General features: G+C 32.7%; 1 protein-coding gene across 1 annotated transcript; it reads right to left on the bottom strand.

Annotated features, from left to right (window-relative positions):
• Positions 1-19202: 19202 nt before the first annotated feature.
• LOC133317299 (uncharacterized) lies at positions 19203-20766 on the bottom strand. Its single transcript, XM_061519160.1, has 4 exons — positions 20138-20766; positions 19952-20038; positions 19557-19806; positions 19203-19211 (listed from the first exon to the last, which is right to left on the bottom strand). Exons 1-4 carry the CDS (start codon positions 20764-20766, stop codon positions 19203-19205), a joined length of 975 nt encoding a protein of 324 aa, XP_061375144.1.
• Between the last annotated feature and the right edge of the window lie 2186 nt (positions 20767-22952).

Genomic DNA, 22952 nt, shown 5'->3' on the forward strand with positions numbered 1-22952 from the left:
TCATGCTGCTTTTGCAGTTCAGGCGACATGGATGCCAACATGATGCAGACAGTCAACACATTGTCATCCATGTGCTGTTTGTGGGCCTCGAAATCAAATTCCGCGAACCCATCTTCCCCTTCCCTAGGAGCTACGGGTAATGCAGCATCCAGGACATAAGCTATTTTTTCGGCCCTAAGAACAATTCTTAAGTTCCGATACTAGTCCATAAAGATTGAACCGGTTAGTTTGTTCGTATCGAGTATTGAGCGTAGTGACAGTGGATTAGTCATACTAAAAACTGAAAAAGATGTAAAGATGATTTAATTAATATATTAGACATGTTGTATAAACAAATTATTAAAGACTTTAAATAATTTGCCCCTCCCACTATTTTATCTAAGTCAATGACCCTTCCCATTTGACTTAGGATTAATCTACTTTTAGATTTTACCTTAGTGAGATTAAGAGTGCGATTATCTATTTTAACCCCCGATGACCGCAAGATTAATTTAAATAATGGGTTGATCCTCATCAACAGTATCTCATACCCTCTCTTAATATTAGGTTGACAACTCCTTGTCACTTAATGGTGCATCTCATGCAACCAACCTAACATTATTACCCTAAGCACATAAGCCCGGCTGAGACTGCAACTTATGTCTCAGTTAAGTATTAACCAGCACCCTAAGTGTCTAACACTTCTAATACTACTCTTACTCAACGAAACAGTGGGTCCCAACTGAGTTGTGGAACACCACTATGTAGAGGAGGTTCGAGTAATATTGGTGGTGGGAGGTAATCATATGCTTAATAATTTATTCCTTTAAGGGTTCATTTTATTTGGGGTTTATTAGGTCTCATCAAACGCAATTATATTATTATCATGCTAGTCGTTATCCTATGTCAAACATCTATCGGATTACACTAGTCGTAATTGGACATGCATAATAATACATACAAACGCGATTTGTCCAATTCATGCATACTAGTCCTTCAAAACATAAAAGCATACATGCATATAAAACAATTTTATTTGAGATGGTCATGGTGCTCGTGCATTTGTCCATCTTGCTTCTCAAGCATCGGCTCCTCGTCGTCTATACGCCACTAGCCTAATTCTCAATTACATATAATTAAAGAAACTCCAAAACATCTTTGGAGGGACAAATAATAAAAATACAAAATTCAAAATTCAAATTACAACTCTAATTAAAATAGATCAAAATTACACATTAATTTAAAATTTGAAATTCGAATTTCGGGCACCATGACCATCCCCTTCCAAATTGCACCTGAAAATTTAAACAGCTTGCAAGCACATAATATCAAATATTATATAAATATTTCCTCACATATATTTTGATAATTTAACAATTAAAATATCAAAACAAGAATCAAAATTCAAAAAATTTCCAATTTTCTTCCAATGGTCGAATTTTGCATCTTTATGCATAATTCAAATCTTTGTCAAATCTTTCTCAAAGATCACAAAAATTAAACCATTTATTCAACCATAACTCATATGGCCGAACCATACATCATCATATACAAAAATTTTATTAAATAAAATCATGGAGAAACTAATGCATTTGAATATTCACATCATGGCAGAATCATGTTCCCTTTTCAAAAAAAAATGTTTCTTTTTGAAAACTTTCACAAAGAATCAAAACAAACAAAACCATGAGGTCATGCAGATATATGAACACCATAATCATATTAAACATGTTCATAAAAAAATCCACATGCAAAGAATTAATCTTTAACAAAAAGACCTTTTAACCGTGAGAAAATTAATTTCACAAACAAAGTACCATCACCCGCCGATGGTAAAGCGACCTGGCTGTGATACCACTTGAAAGTAAAATGGCCTTGAAGTCCGTAGCATGTGAGAGGGAAAAACAAAATTTTTCATATGCAGAATTACACATGCAATCAAGAATCATGCTTTATGGCATGTGATGTTACCTTTGTTTGTGAGTTCAAAACTCCAAGACGATCAGTGTTAGGTTTGAAGGGTTCAAACCCTCTAACGTTGATCCACACCACCCACGTCAAGATGCAAGAACGCTTTCTTGAAAGCCACAAATTGACCACCACAGAGAGGCTCGCTATGCGCTCAATAGGTGAAGAAGGAGGTTAGGTATATGTGTTTAGAAGAGTGAAGTCTCCAGCATGAAGAATTGGCTAGGTTCTTTTGAAAAACCTTAAGGAGGAACTTGACAAGAGAGGGAGAGAATTAGTATCTCAAATCATAATTTTTACTTGGGAACAGATTCACTTACCACCAAAAAAGTTTACAACTCTTACAACCAATTTAATCATCGTTGATTTATGTCAATCTAACGGTTATAATTTATTGAAAATTAATACCATTTATTGTGTCATATTTATTAATTCCTAATAAATTATAACTGTTAGATTAACGAAAATAAACGGTGATTAAATTGGTTGTAAGAGTTGTAAACTTTTTTGGTGGTAAGTGGATCCTCCCTCTTTTTACTTTACTTATAATGAAAGTGGCGCACAAGTGAGTGAGACAAAGGTGGAGTTGTTGCAATTCAAAAATCCCAACAACCTCCCCTTTGAATCCTCATAAGACTAGGTCTTTATCTAGTCAAAATTCTGAACCAATGGTCATCATATGACCACCAATTCATGCGCCCCTATTCAGCCCAAAAAGGGTCCAGATACATTTGAGCTGTTGCATTCAAGTTTGAACCAACTAGCTCACTGATTATCTCAACAACCAAATCTGATTGGAGCTTGTTGGTTTGACAAGATGACAATCATATCCCACCAAAATGGCGCCCCAAATCAGCCCTTGGAGATCTCCATAGATCTTCTCTTGATACAAGGGATTTGTTCCAACAAGATCTCATCTTATCCTTTTGTTATGAAACAACTTTTCATAGCCAATTCAAATTCGAATTCAAACATTTAAATTCAAACGTTCAAACATTTAAATTCTAAACTCAAATTCAAATTTCAAAATTCAAAATTCAAAATTCAAATTCGAAATTCGAATTTCAAAATTCAAATTTCAAAATTCAAATTTCAAATTCAAAATTCAAAATTTAAATATTTGATAATTAATTTAACTAATTAAATTAATTAGTAATGTCTTGGACTATCCAAGCCCATTAACAATACCATACGCCCTTTCCTTCTTAGGTGGGCTTCCAAACTTCATCTTGGGCTAAATACCATTATTAGGCCCAATACCTTTAATGCTATATCATCATGACATTAAGGTATTAGTGTGTGACTCATTAGGTCCAACATAGCCACTGATATAAATAGGCTCGGGCCCAACATGCCCACAACCCATTTAATGACAACACAGAGCACTAGCAATGCTTTGTTGCCCCAGAGCTAGTTAGATTAATGACTTGATCATCCTATTACACATATTTGGTTGCCGTATGTATTTCTTTTCGTCTCGGTTACCTTCCCATAAAACCGAGGGTAAGGAAGCGTATCAACCCTTGCGGTTTAGGGTAAGCTTTATTCGAAATAGGGAATCTTCAATTTACTGACTCTAAAGGCAGATCATCTCATGATCTCTTTTACTATGCATAGATTCCTGAGTCCCTGTAAATGTCATCCCGATTTCTCCGGTTTACAGATAACCTAATCTCTCACAGAGATTTGACAAATTCCTTCAGCTTATCACCCTAGCCCTGTGCTCTTTCAGGACAAGCCCAACAGTATACCTATGAGGAGTCTCTGTGTTTCAGGCAGACGAGGTATACAGTCAAAGCATGCCTTCTAGAACGCAGTCTAGGTAATAACTTCTTGTCTAAGGAAAGACATACCCAAATATAAAGAGACTACTCTAATGATACTCTCTGTGAGATTTCCTGAGTCTCTTTTGTGGGTCTGTTCAGCGCGAGCTATACCCTTATAGATCCACCCACGACTTTAGCTAAGACATCTCCATATCTGTAGCTCATGAGGTCTTTACCTTGCATCCGAATACAAGTAGATAAGACGTGCTAGTCTTACCCGAGATCACTGATCCCCATTCTCAGTGTCTCTAGACTAGGAACATAAAATTAGGAATAAATATCCAGTATCCTTGATTCTTCATGATCCTGATCTCATCACAGATACTCAAGAGATACCTATTTTATTCCACAGGGTTTATCCAGTTACTCATATAAAATATTAACAGTAATATTGAGACAAAATATGAAACAGGATAAATAGTGTTTTTATTTATTTGCGACAATACAAAAGTCCACATATGTCCTAATCTAATTAAAAGATTGTCTCTAGGACATCCATATACTAACAGATACGTCTCCAACAGCAGTTGAGGCCGCTATTTTAATTAACTCTCTTGTTCGTGACTAAACAGAGACAAGACTCCAAATTGGGATTCTTTGGCACTGTGTCATGTATTTATTGTTGTTTTTTTTCTCTCTTTTTTCTTAGATTGTTATTATTCATTTTTGTTAATTAACACTTGCAATATTTCTTTAATATAGAATATATCTCCATATAAGTAAGCCTGTCTCTTGAGCAATGTGCTTGAAAATTGCACTGCCTTGTAAAGTTGCATTTTACCTCAAAAGTTTGTAGGTAAACTTAATCTTTTGGACCCTTCATATTATGTCCGCGATAGTAAACATAAGTTCTCTTTTATTATAAATGGTCAAAATATAAATTTTGTTCAAAAAAAATTGACCTATTTTCTTAAGCTAAGGGCTTAATATGTGCTGCTTGAAAAAAAAAGTTCTTTTATTTTTTTTAGTCTCATTAAAAAAAAAACTATGTGAAAATCTATATTTTTAATTGGATCACTTTCAAAATGAAACCATAAAAATCTTCCTCTATGATATGTGGTGAACCCAATTTTTTTTTTTTTTTTTTGGTAAACAAAAGAGATAAGTGAACCCAACTTTTATTATAGGTGATAGATTTCACTTAAAACCTAATTTATTTATTTTTCGTATTCGCTTAATTAATAAAAAAAATACTCTCTTTACTAAAACTGTGGTATTAACTTAATTTGCCCCCTTATTAATATGTTCGAACACATTCCAACTTGATTGCGATCATTCCCTTTTTTTCAATTTAAAATATATTTAAAAATGATTAATATTTAGATATATGTAAATATCATATAATATTTTATATGATCTCTTAAGAATAATTTTTTTTAATATTTGATAATTTATTTAATTACTAATCAAAACGCCATGATTCGATCTGCTACCCATGTTAGAACTTGTCAAGGTAAGATATTGGCTACACCACCTACATCCACATTTAACAAATTAAATAATCTAAACAAAAATTATAATTAAAAATTAATTAAATTAGTCAATACATGTATTACTTAAGAAACATAGTCTTGAGTTCTAAATTTTATCAGGTGAACATCATATGGAGATTTTCCTTTGGAGTGAAAATATAATTTTTATAATTTATATTTAAATTATTATTTTTTTATTCTTCAAACAAAATTTTGGAGCACAAAAACAAAACTTTGACAACAAGTTATTCACTAGCTCGAGGAATGATTAGATGCGTCTTCAATTGTTTTTACTCAAATGTTTAGATTGTATTGTGGGTTGACGGTGCTTTTATGATTCAAATTAGTAGGAAAAAATAGATATATACAGGAGAAAATAGAACAAGCTAGATATGAGATTGCTGCTGATGCAGGACTGGAGCTTCTGCAAAGAGAATCAGAGAAAGTCTCTAGTTGTTTTCAGCTTTTCAATAGCAGGCTCTTTTCCCATTATTAACTTTCTAACAAGACATATGTTAATTGTTGTTACGTTGGATATGTTAATAATATAGTCTAATAATACGTTCACATACAAGTTCAATAGAAAATAGCATGATTACTTCAGCACATATGGGCTAAATTCCAATAACTTGCATTATTCTTAGGATTTTTTTTAAGGAGGAGATAACACGGTTGAATATTTCAAATATCATGCATTAATACTTCAATCACCTCTACATCCTTCTCTCTTGAACCCATAACCTCCAACACTATATATTCCGCATGAACACAACCATTAGCAATGAGTTTAATGATCTAGAACAGCAAAGGAATTATAACAAGGAGCTAAAAAAGACTACTGGATATTGAGCGGATAAGCTGAGGAAATTAAACAGTAAGTGCATTGCAAATCTTAGTGTTTGCCATGCAATGGCTTTACTTTACCTATGTATATGAATCATCCAAATTTATGGATATGTTGATTCAGATATATACACCAATGTTTACTTTTCAGTGAGCGCATTTTGCACCGATTCTCATATTTGTCATGGAAAACAGCAGAGGAAAATGAAGACAAGTAGTACCAAAAAGAAAGACCTGCTGGCTGCAACAATGCAACTAAAGGTTGCAATGCTTGCAATATTCACACACCGTGAAAATGACTAAATCCTTGGTATGAGATTAACATTGTGGGCTTTGCAGATATATATATATATATATATAGAGAGAGAGAGCAATAGAAAGTAATTCACAAAATAAATGAAAGGAGAAGCAGGGGATGCCAAATATACCAAATGTAAGGAGAATGGCTTTTAAATCTCGGATGACTCTCTTCAAATGCTGCATGCTTCGGCTCAAACACTTTTAAGCCATGACCACATACATAGCATAAGTGATCCGAAACATAAAAATGTATTGAATAGAAGACAAAACAGATAATCAAACAATACATGTCATAAAAATAAATAGTAATCAATTCATAGCATGACACATATGAAGTGAATTATCAAACACTTGGTACAAACCAAAAAGGACGAGGGCGAGGAGTTAATTTCTCCAGAGTAAAATATTTGATGTTATTATCAGTCAAGCAAATCATCCCCAATTGAATGCTCTCCCGTGGGTCTCCAGTACATGGATAAGTAAAGGCAAAATAAATACTATTTTCTTTAATTAACTCTTCAGAACTATTAAGAGCGGCCCTTGACATTACCATGCCCTTGAAAACGTCTCGAAACAAAACGCGGTCCCCCAAATTATCAACCTTGATCCACTGATTAGTTTCATTACTTGTGTTCAACTTGAATACTTCAACTCTAGTCAGCTCAGGCGGGGCAACAAATTCGGTGACCTTGTTCAAATAACCAACATGCCGTGTTTCATAAGCTACGTTAATGAACATGTGAATGAGGAATAAATCTCCTAATGCATCGTCTTTGGCTAGGCTGGCGAAGACTTTACCCCTGTCAATGTCAAAACGTTGGTTACCAGATACAGTTGATAAAACTGGTGGCCTTGGTGGAACCCTAGCTAATAATTTAGGCTTTGGAGGGTAATCACTCGAATCTTGCAAATCCCAAACCAATATGGAATTGAAAGTTCTAGCATACAATTTCGTATCACTAATTTCCACATCCAAAAAATAAACCCCCGTATCCTTATCTGCTTCAATTGTAGTCCATGACTTGTAAGAAAGTCTACAAAATGTAATGTGACAATAATCATTGAAGAGACAAACCAAAAAACAATCCAAGCAATCGGGTTTGGAGGAGGCTACCGTTTTTTTCATCAACAACTTATCAGCTTGAAGGGGAGAGTTGGATGGGAATTTTAACACTGATGGGACAAAGACTTTAGCATTAGTTACTGGATTGAAGAAGAAAATGGTTACACTAAGACTAAGACTAGGACTAAACCCATTAGAATATTCACTCACAATCATCCATCCTTCAACTGAGCCTCGAACAGTCTGCCTTTTCTCAAATAGTGGTCTTTTGGGATAAAATAGACGTTCTGTCCTCAAGCTGAAAACTGGGGATGGTTGCCAATGGGTCAAGAATATAACCCATTGGATCAATTTTTATGGGTACAAGAATAATATCAAATATAACCCAATCAATTACAGTTGTTTGATATACCAAAATCAATGACTAAAATTGAAAAAATATAACCCAATCTTATGATGGTATAAATTGATTTAGTTCCTGTATTAAATTAGGAAAAACTATGAAAAATAAGTTGTAGAATGCAAAGAAAAATTAAAATCAAAATTGACCAAAAAAATACAAGAAAAAAAAAACCTTGCAAATTGCAAATATGATTTTAATGGAGAAAATATAAATAATAAGAAAATAATTAAGGAAAAAAAGTACCTCAAAACACCGTGAAGGAAGGAGAGAGCCGTAAAAAACAACCGCAGAGGAGAACACCTATATATAATAATGTTTATAGTGGAACAAGAAGGCTTCTACAATTTAGAATTGACAATTTTCTTTTTTCTTTTTTTGGTTATTCGAATTTGAACGAAAACAAAGCTATATGATATCTGTGACTCACTGACTCCTACGTACTGTTCTACTGTTTGTATATGGAATGAAATTAGGAAAATAACTTCCGGTTATATACGTGACATATTAATGTAAAAAAAATAATTCTTATATTTAATCTTAACCATCTATTTCTATCAAATAATTGATTGGGTTATTCTTATTATTAATGAGAATAATCCAATTATTAATCGAGTATAATTAATGAGAATAACTCAATCAATTACAATCATTTGATACACGAAAATCTACAAATGAAAATTGAGTGTAAAATTTATTATTTTTAAATTGATGTAAATTAATCATATCCCTGTATTAAATTAGAAAAAAAAATCTGTTGTTTAATGTCAATGGGCTTAAAACCTTTTTTGTTTTGTTAATTAAAAAATAATTTATTTTTTTGTATTCACTTAATTATCAAAAACATGATATTTTACTCGATCGAATTATAGTTTGCACCATTAATTATTAATATATTTAAAAACAATACATATTTACGTAATAATATTGATTGTAAATTTGTAATCACCCTTTTTGTTCAATTTTTAAAATATACTTGCGAATAATTAATGTTAAAATATATGAAAATAATCTCATAATATCTTAATTATATTTTAGAATAATTTAGAGCATCTTGCATAACCCCTTAAGAACAATTTTATTATTATTTGATCATTAATTTCGTTAATATTCATATAATTAAAGATGACATAATATTTACCAATAAAAAAAACGATGACATTCATCATAAAATATCATATCAAATTATCAATACATATTTCATTCTTGTAATTTCTATCGTTAAATAGTCATCAACCCCTAGATCTACATCACCCCAAAGGCTGGCCCAATAAAACGGCTAGTAACCATGTTCAATAGAATGACACTTTGGGATTTAATTAAGATGAAAAGTACTTTAAGAGGATCTTTAAGGATTTATTTTATTATTTACAAATATCTTATAATTTATCTCTTGAATTAAATTTTTTATCTTTTGAATTAAATCATATCAAACAGATATATATATATGGTAGAGGTTATACTTACTACCTTTTTTCTTACTACTTGTTACTACCAAATCTTAACCGTTGATTTCCGTCAATCTAAAGGTTATAATTTATTAGAATTAATAATTAATTAATAAGTGTAACCCAATAAATTATAATCGTTAGATTGGCGGAAATCAACGGTTAAGATTTTGGTAGTAACAAGTAGTAAGAAAAAAAGTAGTAACTATAACCTTTCTCATATATATATATATATATATATATATATATATGAGGTAGGTTATACTTAAAACTTTTTTTTACAACCTCTTACAACCATATATTAACACCGTTGATTTCCGCCAATCAATGGTTATATGATTTTTTCAAATTAAACTCATTAATTAATTACTAATTCAAAATAAATGATAACCGTTGATTGACGAAAATCAATGGTGTTAAAATGTGGTTATAAGAAGTTGTAAAAAGAAAGGTTGTTGTTATCAAAAAAAAAAGAAAAAAAAAGAAAGAAAGGTTGTAAGTATAACCTTCATCTATATGTATGTATGTATATATATATATAGAGAGAGAGGTTTTCTTAATTTTATCCAATCAATCCAATTGATTGGTTTCTCCAATTTCAGCCAATTAATTTAATTAATTAGTTTTCTTAATTTTATCCAATCAATCCAATTGATTGATTTTCAAAATTTCAGCCAATTAATTTAATTAATTGGTTTCTTTAATTTTGATCAATCAATCCAATTGATTTGTTTCCCTAATTTTAGCCAATCAATTCAATTAATTGGTTTCCTTAATTTTGGTCAATCAATCCAATTGATTTGTTTCCTCAATTTCAGCCAATTAATTTAATTAAGGAAAAAATGTTTCTACAGTTAATGCAGATAAGTTATCTGCATTTATTCCTAAAACGACGTCATTTTGGTATTGAAATTTCAAAAAATTATAAATATAAAGACTATTATAACCCTGAAATAAATTAAAATAAAAAAGACACCATGATTTCCTCCCCAAAACGACATCGTATTGGACTTACACAGATAACTTATCTGCAGTAACTGCAGAATAAGCGAACCCTTTAATTAATTGGTTTCCTTAATTTTGGTCAATCAATCCAATTGATTTGTTTTCAATCAATCTAATTGATTGGTTTCCTTTATTTTCTTCATCTTCAATAAATCTAAACTAATGACTATATTTAAAGTCCAATTTCAAATTCAAAATTCAAAATTAAAATTAAAATCAATTTTATTTAAATTCAAATTTCAAATTCGAAATTCAAAATTAGAATTCAAATTAATTTTATTAATTTAACATTTAAATTAATTAGGTTACATCATGGATCAAGTCTAACTTGACTCATGATTAGGGATGTTCAAAATGTCCAAAAGAACCAAACCGATCAATAACCAAACTGCTCCACATTTTAAAAATCGGTTATTTTTAAAAATCTGTTTCATATGAAACTGCATTTTATTTTATAAATTGGTTATTTACCAAACCATAAAAAAAATGGGGAAGGATATTGTGACAACCAAGTTGTGTTACTACCAAGTGACTACCAATCAATCTTACCGTTAGATCGATTATATTGATCTAATTGTTATATTTATTTCCATCTTTGTATGGTAATGATTCTCCAAATTAAATACTTTATATTTATTTTCTCCTTTGTATGGTTATGATTTTCCATATTTAATGCTTTCACTTTAAATATGGGGAATCATGACCATACAAAGATGGAAATAAATATAACCATTGCATCAACATAATCGATCTAACGGTGAAATTGAATGGTAGTCACTTGGTAGTAACACAACTTGGTTGTCACAATATCCTTCCCCAAAAATAATTGGTTATCCATGGTTATCCATAACCAAACTATTTTTCAATTAAAGAACAAATAAATATTATCTTTTATCCTTAGCATTAAAATGTGAAAATTACATAAATAAGAATCATTTTTAAATGTGACATTATTAGAAAAGTCTCAAATACTAACAGAATTTATCGAAGAAAAATATTTCGTCGAAAATTTTGACAAAAATCATATTACGTAGAAAATAGAGAAGAAAAAAAATTCTTGACACGGAACTAGATTTTATCATAATCACTAACATAAATTTTTCAGGGACAAAATATTTCAGTCAAAATTTTTGATAGAATCTAAACTTCGTGGAAAATTTCGACAAAAACAATTCTGTCAAACTTTTCAGCAAAAAATAATTCTGTAAAAAATTTTGACGAAACACATTTCCATAAAAAAAAATTGACAGAAAATAATTTCTTCAAATTCTTTTACGAAAAATATTTTCGTCCAAATTTTGAAGGAAATATTTTTCGTCAAAAAATTTTGCGGAAAATTTTGATGTAAATGTTTTTCGTGAAAATAACGTGAAACAATTTCTATAAGAATCATTTCGTCCTGAGAGTTTCAAAACAATGAAGATTCTTGCAAGAAATAGTTGGTCAACTATCTATAACCGAGAGAAACAAACGACTAGTTATAAAAATAGTACAATCCATCAAAAATCAATTTTGAATTTGTTAAAAAGCCGGTTTTGAATTAAAACCAATTTAAAACCGGTTTTAAATCAAAACCGGTTATAAACCATATACCGGTTTTGGAACCGGTTTAGAAAATTAAAAATCGGTTTTAAAAGAAGAAAACTGGTTCGGTTTGAAAACCAAACCATTTAAAACTAGTTCGGTTCGGTTTTTGTTGAAACCGATTATGAACCGCTCCATGCACACCCCTAGAGATAGTCATTGATATTTTTTGCATCAACCCAAAATAGATATCTTAAACGTTGCTCTTCATTTAAATCTATAGAATAGAAGAAGTTGGGATTCTCTTTTTGAATGTGCTTAAAATACTCAAGCATAACTTGGGCATCTCCCTCATCCAAAGCCAAATATTGGCCTATGTCAAACTGATAATTTACATCACCCAAGAGAGACACAATGTTTTGACAGCCACCAGATTGCCTAGACATTTCAACATACATCTTTCTGGTGTGTTCACTGACAGCATGCAGGATGTCAATGTTATTTTTTTCAGCTAATTTCACATTTCTATGAATCAAAAAATGATATGCCAGAGCTGGTAAAAGTTCATGATTATGTTCCTTTATAAATTCATGAATGATCCACTTTCCATTCGGCCTTCTCTTCACATGCATGCAAGCTTTGCAATCTGTCTTCTTTACACTTGGTCTTCGACTGCTCCCACTGTCAAACTCAACTGTAACCCCATACCTAGAGCATGCAAATTTGGCATTGATAAATTCTTTTGTTTTCTTTGAGTGTCTACTATTTTTGATTGAAGTGGTGAATCCTATAGATTTGGCATAATCCTGATAAAATGAATATGCTTCTCCATGGAGATAGTGGCTTACTCTCTTCTTCACCTCCATCGTTATCTCCATCTCTGAATATCATGGATTTGGAATAAGAAACCAGAGATATGAGATTGGAGACAACAATTAGTCCTCCTACACTGTCCAGGATGCTTGGCAATAGTGCCATTGGATTGCTGCAATGGTGGTTTGAAAGGTTTGTGGTTGGTGGTTTGCTGCAATATGCCTTGCAACTTCTGTGTTCGTGTCTATTTTTTTAGTGTTAAGGACCAAATAGGGCCTCGATAAATTTGTCTGGGACCAAATAGGGCCTTCGATGCTAGGGTCAGCTGTCCAAAACTCCAAGAAGACATAAAACGTCGTCGTATTACTTCCACGCTGGACTACTTAACGGTGACTCAGCATACTAACGTTCCACGTGTGCTCCGTTGGTTGGGCCATTAGATGCCAACTAACGGAAGGACAAACGTGGCACTATTTTTGTAAAATTAAGGACCATAATGAGCCTTTTTTGTTGTTGGGGACCAAAAGGGGCTTCGGGAAAATTGTCAGGGACGAAAAAGGGTATTTACTCATTATTTAAATTAATTAAATTCCTAATTTAACGGTGCGGTTAAATTAGAAATTTAATTAATTTAAATAATTAATTATGAGTTTAGGAAAGAATTCCATAATTAACCTTGAATAATTATTAGAAGACTAAAATAATTATAGTAAGTGCTTAATAATATTGAAAGCCGCTTTTCTGATGAAAAGTGCATATATCGGTTCTGCTTCACGGTATAAGTGCGTACCGATGAAGTATGCCGAAAAACTATAATGAGTGTGTAAATATTTCTAGTATAATATTCAGTGGCATGAAGTTTGGAGGCGATTGTTTTTGCTTTCAAGATTTGGAGTTGGCGGCAATTGTTTTTGCTTTCAAGATTTGGAGGCATTATCTTTATGGCATGAAGTTGTCTGTGTTCAGTGACCACAAGAGTCTGAAGTATCTGTTTGATCAGAAGGAGATGAACACAAGACAGAGGAGATGGATGGAGTTTCTGAAGGATTACGACTTTGAGTTGAAGTACCATCCTGGCAAGGCCAATGTGGTAGCTGATGCTTTGAGTCAAAAATCCGCGAGTCTATCAAGTTTGATGATATGATAACAAACCGGGTATACACGGGGTGTTACATTTTACGGTATACCTGATGCGACAAATCTTAGAAAAATGGCTAGGTTCAGAATATGAAATTTGAGATTAAAATGATAAGTGGAACTATTTGTGCTAATACCGATGGATTAAACTTAATCCGCCTATAAATACCATGTGGCACAAACTTCTAGGTCAGAAATTTTAAACCTTGTGTGAAATTTCTGGTGCATTTTGACAGCCACCCTCTCCACCTCACTCCATAGCCTTTTCTTCATGAAACTCCATCAAGGCACCACCTTTCTTATCCCTTAAGAACAATTTTGTTATTATTTGATCTTTCTTTTTTGGTAAAATTAAATTATTATTTGATGATTAATTTCGTTAATATTCGTATAATTAAAGATGACATCGTATTTACCAATAAAAAATAAGATGACATGCATAATAAAATATCATATCAAATTATCAGTACATATTTCATTCTTGTAATTTCTACCGTTAAATAGTCATCAACACCTAGATCTACATCACCCAAAAGGCCGAGTAACCATGTTCAATAGAATGACACTTTGGGATTTAATTAAGCTGAAAAGTATTTTCAGAGGATCTCTGAGAATTCTTTTCTTATTTACAAATATCTTATAATATATCACCTTTTCTATAACCCTGTTAATTAAATTTTTTATCTTTTGAATTAAATCATATCAGTTTGATATATATATATATATATATATATATATATATATATATATATATATATAAGGAAGGATCCTTTGACACCGGTGTCAAATTTAATGTTTGACACCTCATCTGAGAGCCGTTATATCAAAAAACATCAACGACTCTGATTTGTAAGCATGTAACACCATTGATCTTTTTTGATCTAACGGCTCTCAGATGAGGTGTCAAATTTTAAATTTGACACCGATGTCAAAGGATATATATATATATATATATATATATATATATATATATATATATATATATAAAGTGGCGTGATATTGATAGCATGTAGAAAAAGTGGTGTAGAATGTTATATTCATGAGGGGTGTTATAGTATAATTGACTGAACAATTTAAATAGAAAAAAAAGAAAGAAATTTACTCTTTCTCAATGAATGAATAAAGTTACATAAAAGTATCTTATTTATACATCAAGAAGAAGCCTATCTAACACCGAACTAACTAAACAGAATAAGATAGAGAGTCTAAAAAATCTAACAAACTCAAAACTGCAATATGTTATTATCTATCTGTCATGGTTAGTGGCTATGAAGGACATGTCAGCATCTGCATGCATATCATCCACGTCAGCAGTTTTATCATTTTTATTTCTTCCATTGATGTTACGCCCGACCGCTTCAAGAATCGATGACTATCCCCACATACTAACACGAGACCTATGATGCACGGACACGGACACGGGACACGACACGACACGCTAACACGTTAATTCTAAAAAATGTCATAATTCGATACGTTGGGACATGTTTTGATATTAAATAAAAAATTTAATATATAATATAATTCATATTTAATACATATAAGAGTCCATAATAAGTCATATAACCAATCAAATATTTTAATTTCATAACATAAATATAAATAATTTTTTGTACTTCGTTAATTTTTTATGTCAAATTTCATAACAGAAAAAAATTAATTTATAAATTATTTCTTTTATATTTAGTTAACAAAATAAAATTAAGATTTAAAAAAAAAAAAGTGTTCGAGCGTTGACCGCGTGTCCGACAAAGTTGACTGCGTGACAGAACGTGTTCGAGAGTTGACCGCGGTCCCCAAATGTTGACCACGTGTCGGAGGCGTGTCCGAGAGTGTCGGTGTCGAACACGTGTCCGACACGTAAATTTTCAACAAAACAACGTGTCCGTGCTATAGAGCACGAGACTTTTCAGTGTGCTTTTCTTCACTCGCACACTACCTGGGAAAACTTCTCAGGAGGTCACCCATCCCAGAATTGCTCCAAGTCAAGCACGCTTAACTGTAGAGTTCTTCCGATCCGGGCTACCGAAAAGAAGATGCATCTTGTTAGCATAGGCAGTACCAATTAATTCTTATAAGTTATCTCAATCTGTGCTGCCTTATACCTGCACAACCTTTGGAATCCCTCTCTTTCGGGTGTCGATTCGATTCATTCATGCATGCATGTAACCCCCCGCTGGAAGCCTGTCAGGAGCCGCTCCTTGTCTGTACCTCTTTGCACCGGCGATCACTCCCCACCCTCGTCAGCGCTCGGGATGTTACATGCCCACCAGCTTCCGCCTGGTTCGTCCTCGAACCACACCGTACTGGATGAGAGGCCCTGCTTTGATACCACTTGTTACGTCCGACCGCTTCAAGAATCGATGACTATCCCCAATTACTAACACGAGACTTTTCAGTGTGCTTTTTTCTCACTCGCACACTTCCCGGAAAAACTTCCCAGGAGGTCACCCATCCCAGAATTGCTCCAAGTCAACCACGCTTAACTGTGGAGTTCTTCCGATCCGGGCTACCGAAAAGCAAATGCATCTTGTTAGCATAAGTAGTACCAATTAATTCTTATATGCTATCCCAATCTGTGCAGCCTTATACCTGCACAACCTTTGGAATCCCTCTCTTTCGGGTGTCGATTCGATTCATTCATGCATGTAACCCCCCGCTGGAAGTCTATCAGGAGCCGCTCCTTGTCCGTGCCTCTTTGCACCGGCGATCACTCCCCGCCCTCGTCAGCGCTCAGGATGTTACAATTGACATCACCTTTATCGGCACACGCATCTGTATTGCTTTGCTCCGTAACATCCCCCCGCAAGATGGGCACATAATATTCGCAAGACCCATCTTGGACATAATGGAGAGGAATGATGGTGCAACTAACGCCTTTGTGAAAACGTCTGCGAGTTGAAGCAGAGCTCATAGGGAGTAATCGAACCAACCCAGAAATCACATGTAACCTGACAATCTATCTCAATGTGTTTAAATCTCTCGTGAAATGTGAGATTATAGGCGAGATATATCGCTGATTGATTGTCACAAAATACTGATGCTGGTTTACTACATGGAACACGTAAGTCTGTGAGCAAATATTGCAGCCATTGCAACTCATATACAAGACTCACTAAAGCCCGGTACTCAGCTTCGATGAGGAACAAGAGGTGGTGTTCTATTTCTTGGATATCCATGTTTTCAATGATGAGCCAATAAACACACAAAATCTCGTGATGGACTTCTTTGTATCTGGGCAGCAAGCCCAGTTAGCATCGACAAAGGCACTCACTTGAAGACTGGTGGATGCTGAGAAGAACAACCCAATTGTTGGGCAACCCTTCAGATATCTTAAAACGCGATTAGCAGCTGTTATGTAAATATCAGAAGGACATGAAACAAACTATGATAATTGTTGATTTGCGAAACATATATCAGGACAGCTGGTCGTCAAATAAAGCAAACGACCAACCAAGTGTCTATATGGTGCGACATCAGATAATGGGGTTACTTGCTCACGAGACAACTTACAGGAAGGATCCATTGGAGTAGACATAAGCTTTGCACCCAATAGCCCGCATCAGAAATAAGTTCAAGGGGTATATTTTCGCTGATTTACATTGATCCTAGTCTTTGATCTAGCCACTTCAAGGCCCAAAAAATACCTCAAAATTCCCAAGTCCCTTTATTTTAAACTTATCATCAAGATAAGACTTCACACAATTAATTTCGTCACGGCAATATCCCGGAGAAGACTATATCATCCACGTATACCAGTAAGACAGTGAAGCTTGAAGGCGTGCAATGGACAACAAAGATTATAGGATAATGCATCAGATAAAGGATAAAGGTTAATACTTGGAGAGGATTGAGTATTGTGAGCAGCAGAAGGTCCACAATTATAGTCTAAGAAATAGCGTGGAGGATTTTAAGACCGTGAAGACCTACAAGTTGTCTCTGGTGTAGGTGTGGCTGAAGAAAGCTGACTCTCTGATGGGTCATGGAATGAAGAAATATTGTGGTCATCTTGTTGTATGGGTGGTGGAGCTAAAGGGTCAGACAAGTCAGGTAGGATCTCAAGCATAGGCAGAGGCTCAAGGTCTAGTGCCAATGGTGGAGGTTTATCAGCAGACTGAGGGTGTTGAAATGAGAAGATGCTCTCGTAGAACACAACGTTACGTGGTCTATATGACTATATGTAATAGACCGAATTTTCCTGATGTAAGCCGAGCCAAAGCTCCTTATTAGGTTGGCTGACTCATTCACACACTTAATAAAGTGTGTCAATATACAAAGCCGGCTTGAACGCTTTGGGAGTTAAATAATGGGTCATGTTATTAGGCCAAAACATTAACCTTCTCTTATTTTAATCATGCACTTTTATTGGTTCATTGGGTCAAGTCATTTGATGTACTTTAATTAAAAAGTTATTTTTTTTTTTGAAAAAAAAAATCTAAAAATATTAGTGTAACGTTATGTAGAAAAGTAGGGTTGTCAAAAGTATATTGATTATTAATTGAGATTTCACGTACTACTATGGAATAACATGTTAACGTATCATTTAAATAGTTTAATTATAATTTTAACATCAAGTGTACGAAAGTTTAACTTCAGATAATGTCGACCATAAAAAGTTTAATCTTTCACTGTGGTTAAAAATTTATCAATCAGGAAAAAGAGATCAGGGTGGCTACAGAGTACAAGGATTTCTTTATCCCATCGACGCTGTATAAAGAGTCATAAAGTCATTCTTCAATTGCTTGGTACTGCACCACCTGTCTTAATTTAATTGGCTTAACGTGTTCAAGGAGAAAACACCTGTGAAGTACTTGGAGCACGTGTAATATGCCTTGTTTTGGCCAGATGATACGTCTCCCACAGCAGCTGAGGCCGCTATTTTAATTAACTCTCTTGTTCGTGACTACACAGAGACAAGACTCCAAATTGAGATTCTTTGGCACTGTGTCATGTATTTATTGTTGTTTTTTCTCTATCTCTTTTCTTAAATTGTTATTGTTCATTTTTGTTAATTAACACTTGCAATATTTCTTTAATATAGAATATATCTCCCTATAAGTAAGCCTCTCTCTTATGTGCTTGAAAATTGCACTGCCTTGTAAAGTTGCATTTTACCTCAAAAGTTTGTAGGTAAACCTTAATCTTTTGGACCCTTCATATTGTGTCCGCGATAGTAAACATAAGTTCTCTTTTATTATATGTTGGAACACATTCCACCTTGATTGCGATCATTCCCTCTTTTTTTCAATTTAAAATATATTTAAAAATAATTAATATTTAGATATATGTAAATATCATATAATATTTTATATGATCTCTTAAGAATAATTTTCTTTTAATATTTGATAATTTATTTAATTACTAATCAAAACGCCATGATTCGATCTGCTACCCATGTTAGAACTTGTCAAGGTAAGATATTGGCTACACCACCTACATCCACATTTAACAAATTAAATAATCTAAACAGAAATTATAATTAAAAATTAATTAAATTAGTCAATACATGTATTACTTAAGAAACATAGTCTTGAGTTCTAAATTTTATTAGGTGAACATCATATGGAGATTTTCCTTTGGAGTGAAAATATAATTTTTATAATTTAAATTTAAATTATTATTTTTTTATTCTTCAAACAAAATTTTGGAGCACAAAAATAAAACTTTGACAACAAGTTATTCACTAGCTCGAGGAATGATTAGATGCGTCTTCAATTAATTAATACTATTTTCTTTAATTAATTCTTCAGAACTATTAAGAGCGGCCCTTGACATTACCATACCCTTGAAAACGTCACGAAACAAAACGCGGTCCCCCAAATTATCAACCTTGATCCACTGATTAGTTTCATTACTTGTGTTCAACTTGAATACTTCAACTCTGGTCAACTCAGGCGGGGCAACAAATTCGGTGACCTTGTTCAAATAACCAACATGCCGTGTTTCATAAGCTACGTTAATGAACATGTGAATGAGGAATAAATCTCCTAATGCATCGTCTTTGGCTAGGCTGGCGAAGACTTTACCCCTGTCAAAACGTTGGTTACCAGATACAGTTGATAACACTGGTGGCCTTGATGGAACACTAGCTAATAATTTAGGCTTTGGAGGGTAATCACTCAAATCTTGCAAATCTCAAACCAATATATATAGAATTGAAAGTTCTAGCATACAATTTCGTATCAATAATTTCCACATCCAAAAAATGAACCCCCGTATCCTTATCTACTTCAATTGTTGTCCATGACTTGTCAGAAAGTCTACAAAATGTAATGTGACAATAATCATTGAAGAGACAAACCAAAAAATAGTCCAAGCAATCGGGTTTGGAGGAGGCTACCGTTTTTTTCATCAACAACTTATCGGCTAGAAGGGGAGAGTTGGATGGAAATTTTAACACTGATGGGACAAAGACTTTAGCATTAGTAACTGGATTGAAGAAGAAAATGGTTACACTAAGACTAAGACTAAACCCATTAGAATATTCACTCACAATCATCCATCCTTCAACTGAGCCTCGAACGGTCTGCCTTTTCTCAAATAGTGGTCTTTTGGGATAAAATAGACGTTTTGTCCTCAAGCTGAAAACTGGGGATGGTTGGCAATGGGTCAAGAGGCGAAGCACTGTCAATGGGGTGAAGAGGACAAGCAATGGCAGTTCAGGAAATCGGTGGAAATGCTTGTTTGCAATGGCATTAGCAACAATATCCCTCCAAGGGGTGCATATTTCACTCAACCCAAGGCAATCTTTGAGGCACAAACGCTTCATTATCAGTTCCATGATATCATCTGGGGGACTTGTCCACGTGCACTCATGCTGCTTCTCTTCTTTTCCACTCAATAATGTTTTATTAGCAGTTGTTCTACTCTTTAACAAGCTTACTTTCTGCGTCTTCCATATGCTATCAAAGCAGAATAGTTGAAAGAAGGATGAACATCCACAGCTTTCCTCGTGATGTGATAGCATCTCTCCAAAGGGAAAAGACATCGATCAAGCTGTGCCAAAAAAATATTGTATCTTTGTCTTAACTATAGAACTTTGTTACAATCAACAACAACAAAAATAGAGAAAGATTAAATGTAAAACCAAATACTTCCAAGTCCACAATCACTCAAAGATGTATGGATCGAAAATAACAAGTTGTAGAATGCAAAGAAAAATTAAAATCAAAATTGACCAAAAAATACAAAAAAGCAAAACCTTGCAAATATTGAGGAAGGAGAGAGCAGTGAAAAACAACAGCAGCGCAGAACAAGAAGGCTTTCTTCAGATTAGGGGTGAGATTCTTTTTTAGGTTATTTGAATTTGAACGTAAACAAACCTATATATATGTGATATCTGTGACTCCTGCGTGTGTGTGACTGGATCAATTTTTATGGGTACAAGAATAATATCAAATATAACCCAATCAATTACAGTTGTTTGATATACCAAAATCAATGACTAAAATTGAAAAATATAACCCAATCTTATGATGGTATAAATTGATTTAGTTCCTGTATTAAATTAGGAAAAAGTATGAAAAATAAGTTGTAGAATGCAAAGAAAAATTAAAATCAAAATTGACCAAAAAAATACAAGAAAAAAAACACCTTGCAAATTGCAAATATGATTTTAATGGAGAAAATATAAATAATAAGAAAATAATTAAGGAAAAAAAGTACCTCAAAACACCGTGAAGGAAGGAGAGAGCCGTAAAAAACAACCGCAGAGGAGAACACCTATATATAATAATGTTTATAGTGGAACAAGAAGGCTTCTACAATTTAGAATTGACAATTTTCTTTTTTCTTTTTTTGGTTATTCGAATTTGAACGAAAACAAAGCTATATGATATCTGTGACTCACTGACTCCTACGTACTGTTCTACTGTTTGTATATGGAATGAAATTAGGAAAATAACTTCCGGTTATATACGTGACATATTAATGTAAAAAAAATAATTCTTATATTTAATCTTAACCATCTATTTCTATCAAATAATTGATTGGGTTATTCTTATTATTAATGAGAATAATCCAATTATTAATCGAGTATAATTAATGAGAATAACTCAATCAATTACAATCATTTGATACACGAAAATCTACAAATGAAAATTGAGTGTAAAATTTATTATTTTTAAATCGATGTAAATTAATCATATCCCTGTATTAAATTAGAAAAAAAAATCTGTTGTTTAATGTCAATGGGCTTAAAACTTTTTTTGTTTTGTTAATTAAAAAATAATTTATTTTTTTATATTCACTTAATTATCAAAAACATGATATTTTACTCGATCGAATTATAGTTTGCACCATTAATTATTAATATATTTAAAAACAATACATATTTAGGTAATAATATTGATTGTAAATTTGTAATCACCCTTTTTGTTCAATTTTTAAAATATACTTGCGAATAATTAATGTTAAAACATATGAAAATAATCTCATAATATCTTAATTATATTTTAGAATAATTTAGAGCATCTTGCATAACCCCTTAAGAACAATTTTATTATTATTTGATCATTAATTTCGTTAATATTCATATAATTAAAGATGACATAATATTTACCAATAAAAAAAACGATGACATTCATCATAAAATATCATATCAAATTATCAATACATATTTCATTCTTGTAATTTCTATCGTTAAATAGTCATCAACACCTAGATCTACATCACCCCGCCCAATAAAACGGCTAGTAACCATGTTCAATAGAATGACACTTTGGGATTTAATTAAGCTGAAAAGTACTTTAAGATGATCTTTAAGGATTTATTTTCTTATTTACAAATATCTTATAATTTATCTCTTGAATTAAATTTTTTATCTTTTGAATTAAATCATATCAAACAGATATATATATATATATGGTAGAGGTTATATATGAGGTAGGTTATACTTACAACTTTTTTTTTACAACCTCTTACAACCATATATTAACAGCGTTGATTTCCGCCAATCAATGGTTATATGATTTTTGCAAATTAAACTCATTAATTAATTATTAATTCAAAATAAATGATAACCGTTGATTGGCGAAAATCAACGGTGTTAAAATGTGGTTGTAAGAAGTTGTAAAAAGAAAGGTTGTAAGTATAACCTTCATCTATATGTATGTATGTATATATAGAGAGAGAGGTTTTCTTAATTTTATCCAATCAATCCAATTGATTGATTTC

Source organism: Gastrolobium bilobum, unplaced genomic scaffold (genome assembly GCF_033153095.1).
Source record: "Gastrolobium bilobum isolate Gb01-03AN ecotype WA unplaced genomic scaffold, APGP_CSIRO_Gbil_v1 utg509, whole genome shotgun sequence".
Lineage (NCBI taxonomy): Eukaryota > Viridiplantae > Streptophyta > Magnoliopsida > Fabales > Fabaceae > Gastrolobium > Gastrolobium bilobum.

What these genes read in the sequence shown, in the direction of transcription:
- LOC133317299 (XM_061519160.1), bottom strand. Translation starts at nt 20,766, where the DNA reads ATGTCTTTTCCCTTTGGAGAGATGCTATCACATCACGAGGAAAGCTGT. An exon ending in TCTCCCCTTCTAGCCGATAA is followed by an intron (nt 20,039 to 20,137) that starts GTTGTTGATGAA and finishes TACATTTTGTAG; the next exon opens with ACTTTCTGACAAGTCATGGA. An exon ending in GAAATTATTGATACGAAATT is followed by an intron (nt 19,807 to 19,951) that starts GTATGCTAGAAC and finishes ACGTTTTGACAG; the next exon opens with GGGTAAAGTCTTCGCCAGCC.